At 58.1% G+C, this 6,000-nt stretch overlaps 1 protein-coding gene and 1 long non-coding RNA gene across 2 annotated transcripts in view; one reads left to right on the top strand and one right to left on the bottom strand.

Annotated features, from left to right (window-relative positions):
- Nucleotides 1–1,085: 1,085 nt before the first annotated feature.
- NIBAN2 (niban apoptosis regulator 2) overlaps nucleotides 1,086–6,000 on the top strand; it is a 53,112-nt gene continuing 48,197 nt past the window's right edge. Inside the window, 1 exon segment of the mRNA XM_046656394.1 lies at nucleotides 1,086–1,305. Coding sequence (XP_046512350.1) covers nucleotides 1,251–1,305 — 55 coding nt within the window. The 5' untranslated portion in view covers nucleotides 1,086–1,250.
- Nucleotides 1,706–4,930, bottom strand: LOC124237156 (uncharacterized). Its single transcript, XR_006887946.1, has 2 exons — nucleotides 2,130–4,930; nucleotides 1,706–1,791 (listed from the first exon to the last, which is right to left on the bottom strand). It is a non-coding gene; the product is annotated as an uncharacterized LOC124237156 (long non-coding RNA).

Genomic DNA, 6,000 nt, shown 5'->3' with positions numbered 1-6,000 from the left:
TGCTGAGTGACTGGGAAGCATGGAATGCAAAAATGAGTGCTGGTACCACGTTAATCAACTTCAAACCTACTGGCCTATGTCACCGCTGCAGTAGGAACTGTCCAATTACAGGGTGGGATGCACAGAGAAGTGGTGAGCTCTCAGTCCCTGGGGTAAGCAAGCAGAAACTGAGTGACCCGTGGGATGCTGTAGAGGACTTCTGAGCATCAGCTGCCAAGGAAGGCTCCAGCCACCCCAGTACATGATTTGGGGATCCCAGATATTAACCTGTCTTCCCTACCAGCTTGGGAGGTACCGGGTGTAGCACTGAAACACCCTCCTCTGGACCCATGACCCACTCATGCCCAGTCCCACAGGCTGGGTACCCAAAGTCCATGCCAGTGTGTGGGTTTTGGATCTGAGTGTTTTACAAACGGTAAAGTGCTATTATTTTTTCCATTTCTGACTTGCCCTGTCTCAAAGGCCACCTTTCCAGTGAAATACCCACGCGGGGAGCCTGAGGAATGTCCACCTGGCATTGGGACCCAGAGTGCCTTTGGGCCTGAGCCCTCCCTGCCACCTCCCTTTTCCTCGCACTATTGTGCAAGACAGGCAGGCACACCTCTGGGGCAGGTGGAATCAAGGCCAGGGAACTTCCAGAAAGCCGGCGGCGGCGGGCGGGGCTGCGGGTACGGGGCGGGGGGAGTGGGGCTCGAGCGCTGAGCTCCCGCACGTCGGTCTAGGCGACCCCTACCAGTCCCCAACGACCTCCTTGGCGTGATTCTCTTGCCGCGCGGGGAGGGGAGGGGGTGACACCCAGGCTGGAGACCCCCAGGGCACCCCCGGTTCTTTCAGAGGCCCCATCAGCCCCATCTCTTTCTTCGTTTGGGTCAGGGCCCGTGCGCCTCGCTCTGCGGCTCTCCTCGGCCTCCCTCTCGCGAACCTCGTCTTTGTCTCTGTCTCGCGGGCGGTCCCCGCGTCCCCAGCCCCTGCCCCGCCCTCCTGCCCGCGGCCGAGGAGGGGCGGGCCCGGGCGCCGGGGGCGGGGCCGGGCGGGGCAGGGCCGCCGGGCCGCGGGCTGGGGCGCGAGGCGGAGGCGGCCGGGGACTGACGCGGCCGGAGCCAGAGAGCCGAGCGCAGCGGAGGCCGCAGCCAGGGCGGCGGGAGCGGCGGGAGCGGGGCGGGCGCGGCTCCATGGCGCCAGCGGCGTCCGCCTGAGCGGCGCGGGCAACGGTGGGCGGCGGGCGGCTCGGGCCCCGGCTCTTCCTCGCCATGGGGGACGTGCTGTCCACGCACCTGGACGATGCCCGGCGCCAGCACATCGCAGGTGAGTCCTGCGCCGCACCGCGCGCGCCCGGGCTCCGGTGGGGAGCCCCTGGGCCACGCCCCCACCCCGGCCCGCCATCCTCCCCGGGGCTGGGGTCTCCGGGGACTCAGGCCCGGGGCGGGGCGGGAGTGCCTGGGGACCAAGTCCTGCGTCCGAGCTTATTCTCTCCACGTCTGGGCGCCCCTTCCCATCCGCTTCTGAGCTCGCCCTTCCCCCTCCCGAGGGGACTCGAATCCCCGCTCCTCTATCCGAACCCCCTCAGAGCCGGTCCCTTCGGATCCCCCAACACACTACTCCGATGGAGCTGTGGAGGGGTTGCAGGCCCCCCTTCCCCTCCCCCTGCCACTTCGGGTATCCCCGACCGGAAGCGTTCCAGGCCCACTCGGCCAGCGTGTCCTGACCTTCCTCCCTCGCTGTCCCGGTCCTCCGCTCGCCCTGGCCGCAGACCCAGTACACGTGGCTGAGACTTCCAGGGCCCATCAACGCCTGGGGAGTGTGACCAGGGTTAGATGGGGTGCACAGGAGGGGGTGGGCCAGAAGCCCTGTCCTTTGGCTCAAGCTCAGCAGGGTCCTCCTCCTGGCAACCATGACCTGGGGGCTGTCAAGGCTGGAGCCCAGCCTTCCCAGCCCCCTCCTTTAGCCAGCCCTGCTCTCAGCCTGTCACTGCACAGTGGTCACTTCTCAGAAGGACAGCTGCCCCGTAGGCTTCCTGGGGAAGCCGGGGGACTACAGCAGCGCCCTGGGTTCCTCCGCCCCCAGCCCTGGAGAATGGAGAGATAGGGTGAGGGTATCGGGCTGCCTGGGAGACTTCGTGCTGTGCTCACCTCCTGGCCCTGGGTGAGGCTGCCTGGGCGGAATGCGAGCATCTGTTTCCCAGCCCTGACATCTTGGGCAAGGCTCCCAGTGTCCTGGCACCTCGGTTTTCTCCTCTTCGAACTGGGGTGAATGATTTCTTCCTCATTAGTGAGTTGTTGAGAGACTTGAGTGACTTAATTTGTGTAACTTTCTTAGCATACGGCCTGGCATCGAGGCCGGGGTGCTGGTCCATGTGCGGGGGCAGCCGGTGGAAAGAGGAGACCGTTCCTTTTGGCTGAATTTGCTTCTCCCAGTCCAGGGGGCCCAGAGCACTGTGTCCACCTACACTTATCTTGATGTGCCTTGCAGTCCTGGAGAGTTTCAGCAGCTGTGTTCTGCCTGCACGTACCCCTTGAGAAAAGGGACCAGGTGTCCCTTAACTCCGTGTCCCCAGGGCCCCTCCCCAGCTGGACACAAAGACGGTCCTGGGGACGGCTTGTCCAGTGACTGGTCCTGGGCCCTCAGCCTGAGCTTCCCCTTTGTGCCAGTCCTGGCCCCGGGGTGAGGATGAGGTAGAAATGAGTCAGACCCTCTCCAGCTTCAGACCAGCAGGGGGTTAAGTCCTGGAAAAGCCTCCTGGTAGGACAGGCCTGGAGGAGGAAGGCTGGGGTGGAGTCTTCCTGTCCCCTCCCTGTCGGTGGCAGCCTCCTGGAGCTCTGTAACAGTCCATCCATTCACAACCTCCTGTGGGGGCCCCTCACCGGGCCTGGGTGGGGTGTGCTGCGCCTTTTTCGGTGGGGTTTTTCCTTCCCCCACCCCCAGCTCTGGCTCTCTCCCTCTTCCCACCTCCTGGGCTGAGAACTGCCAGCGCCCCGCCCCCCTTCCCCTGGCCATTTTACAGGGGAGGAGACTGAGACCACAAAAGGTGAGGTGTCCTCTCCCGGACAGGGTTGGGTTTGTTTTGTGGACACCGGGCAGGGTGCAAGAGGGTTGTGCCCACTCAGCCTGCTGGCCTCTTTCCTCCCTACACTTCAGTGCTATTAATAACCCTCTTCACATGCCTCAAATTCCTGGTCCAGGCTCACCTGAGGGGGCACCTGAAGTTGGGGGGGGTGGGAGTTTGGAAGGAGGAGAAGCCGCCAGCCCCCTCCCAAGGAAGCAAGCGGCCTTAGAAATGTGTGCTGGAGGGGAATGAGGTGTGTCTTTGTCCCCTCCACTGACCCTTCACCTTCCTCACTTCACCTTGTTCACAGTGAGCCCCTCCATGCCAGACAATTAAGATTCCAGAGCCCTCCCTACCGAGGGTCTGGTTCTCCGCCCAGGAGACCGGTACATCCCTTTCCCACAGTGCCCTGAGCTCTGAGGCGGGTTAGGGTTCTGTGGCTTGGCCCGTGGCTCCCGCAGCTTTGTGCCCGCCCCGAGCAGGTGAGCAGGTGAATGCCAGCCTGCAAGTCCTGGCAGAGGTCAGGCTCGCTCCTGCCCACAGTCCTGTTCTGCTGCCACGGCGCCTTTCATCCTGGGATTTCAAAGCCCCTGGCAAGCACGGGCTTGTTCTCACACCAGCAGCCCCGTGGGGCTGGTGGCAGGATGATTCCTTCCTGCTTTCATGAGGGAGCCTGCGTGGAGGAAAGAGCCCTGGCCTGGGAGCCCGGCGGCTTGGGCAACTTCAGGCAGCTACTTGCTTACTCTGTCTGGGTCTCAGTTTCCCGAGCTGTGAATTGAAGGAGGTGTATTACCTGATGGCTGATGTCCTTTCTGGTTCTGAGGGCCTGACAATACCAAATTTTTCCCACAAATCTCCTCCAGACTTGGGCCAGCTCAGGGTCCCAACATTGACTCCATAGTATGTTAGCTAGCGTGACCTTGGGCCAACATCTTAATCTTAATTTTCTTATCTATAAAATGGGAATAATAGTAGCTTCCTGCTAGGCTCTGGTGCAAGGAATTGATGAGATAATGCTGGTAAGAAATTCACCCCAGTGCTTGGGGCAAAGTGAGTGCTCGCCAACAATTGCTATTGTTATTGAGAATTCTCATTTGCTCTCTGCTGTTGACTCTCTGGTGGGGGAGAGAGTGGTCAGGTGTTGGAGTTTGAAGGAGGCAGTTGGGGCTGTGGTTTAGGTCCTGTTTCTCTGAGGTTTCTCCAGTCCTGTGGGGCAGGGTGGATGCTGGTTCCCTGGATGCAAGCATCCACCTGAGGTCTTAGAAACCCTGATGACTGTGCCTTCTGCGTTGGCAAACATATGAGATGGATGTGAGCTGTCTGGAGCAGGCCCAGAGGACCTATATGACTAGGAAGGAACTAGGATGTGGAGAGGTGAGGGGGTGACACCAACCTACACCTTCCACCTGGCCTAGAGGACAGGACTATGACGAGTGAGTGGAAGTCTGGATGGTCCATGTCCACACTGTATGAGGGGTTCTTTGTGTATGTTCTGAGCCACATAAACCATGAGGGAGTAAACTCATGGTTGCTCAAGGTGCGTAAGTAGGCGTTGGATGCTGTGCCCTTGAGGAAACCTGGCATTGCCTGGGGGGCTCTTCTGCCTCTAGGACAACCTTGAAGGACTCAGCTGTTAGTCCAGAAATTCTGTTGACCAGGGTGAAATTGTGGGGGCCAAGGAACCATGCCTTCCCCCGCCCCTGCCATACGCCCTATGGTTTATTACCTGAGAGGGCAGGTGAAGGAGTTTGCCAGTACCTCTCTTCTCCTGGGCTCACCTTTCCTCTTGCTAATTGTTTTTTTAAGGAGCAGCTTTATTGAGACATAATTCACCTGCTAGACAATTTACCCACTTTAAGTGTACAATTCAATGTTGTTTTTTTTTGTATATTCACAGAGTTGTGCAACCATCGCCACAATTACTTTTAGAACCTTTTTATTACCCCTGAAAGAAGCCCTCTGCCCATAAGGAGTCACTCCCGTTTTCCCAGCTCGAGGCAACCATGGCTCGTGTTGACTGATTGCGGAAGTAACGCACACACCAACAGTTCAGGAGTGGAAAGTAAAACAGTGAGGGCCCCCTCCCTCCAGTCCCACTGCCCAGAAGAAATCACTCCAGTTTGGTGTGTCACTGTTTCCAAACTTACATCTCTGTGTACACGGGCATGTGGCTCTGTTTATAAAAAGAGGTCCCATGATATCTTTCTGTGGTTTGCTTTTTTCACTCCGTATAGTGTGACCGTCTTTCCGTGTCAGAACACGAGGCTGCCTCCTCCTCCTCTTGGTGGGTTTTCTCTCTGTGCACGGCGCAGGTTATTTACCCAGACCCCTCGGCACGGACTTTCGGGTTGTTTCCATCACTAGTATTCACGGTGCTCCCTGAACCTGGTTGCACGGGTCCCGCCCCAGGTTCCATATCAGAGGCCTCAAATCAGAACTCCTGAGTCACGTTTTGATGTATTGACCATTAGCCTCTGAAAAGGCTGAAGACATTTGACCCTCCCTCCCGTCAGTACGTCAGTACTAGCACCTCAGGCTTGAGTATTGTCTCCTGTTGACCATCAGACAGGAGAAAAAGGGTATCTTGTTTATTTATGGAGCAAAACAAATAATACCTTTTTCTGAACTGATTTTATTGCTTTTAATTTTATTTTTAAGATTTTATTTTTCCTTTTTCTCCCCAAAGCCCAGTACATAGTTGTATATATTTTAGTTGTGGGTCCTTCTAGTTGTGGCATGTGAGACACCGCCTCATCATGGCCTGATGAGTGGTGCCATGTCCGTGCCCAGGATTCAAACCGGTGAAACCCTGGGCCACCGAAGTGCAGTGTGTGAACTTAACCACTTGGCCATGGGCCGGCCCCATCCAAACTGATTTTAAAAGCCTACCTTTCCACTTTTGGGAAGTGGCTAGAGGCCCCAGGAATGAAGGGATGAGGTGTCTGCTCTCCGCCACC

The sequence above is a fragment of the Equus quagga genome, chromosome 1 (assembly GCF_021613505.1).
Source record: "Equus quagga isolate Etosha38 chromosome 1, UCLA_HA_Equagga_1.0, whole genome shotgun sequence".
NCBI classification, from domain to species: domain Eukaryota; kingdom Metazoa; phylum Chordata; class Mammalia; order Perissodactyla; family Equidae; genus Equus; species Equus quagga.
The sequence above is the reverse complement of the archived record's forward strand: the minus strand, read 5'-3'. Positions and strand labels throughout refer to the sequence as shown.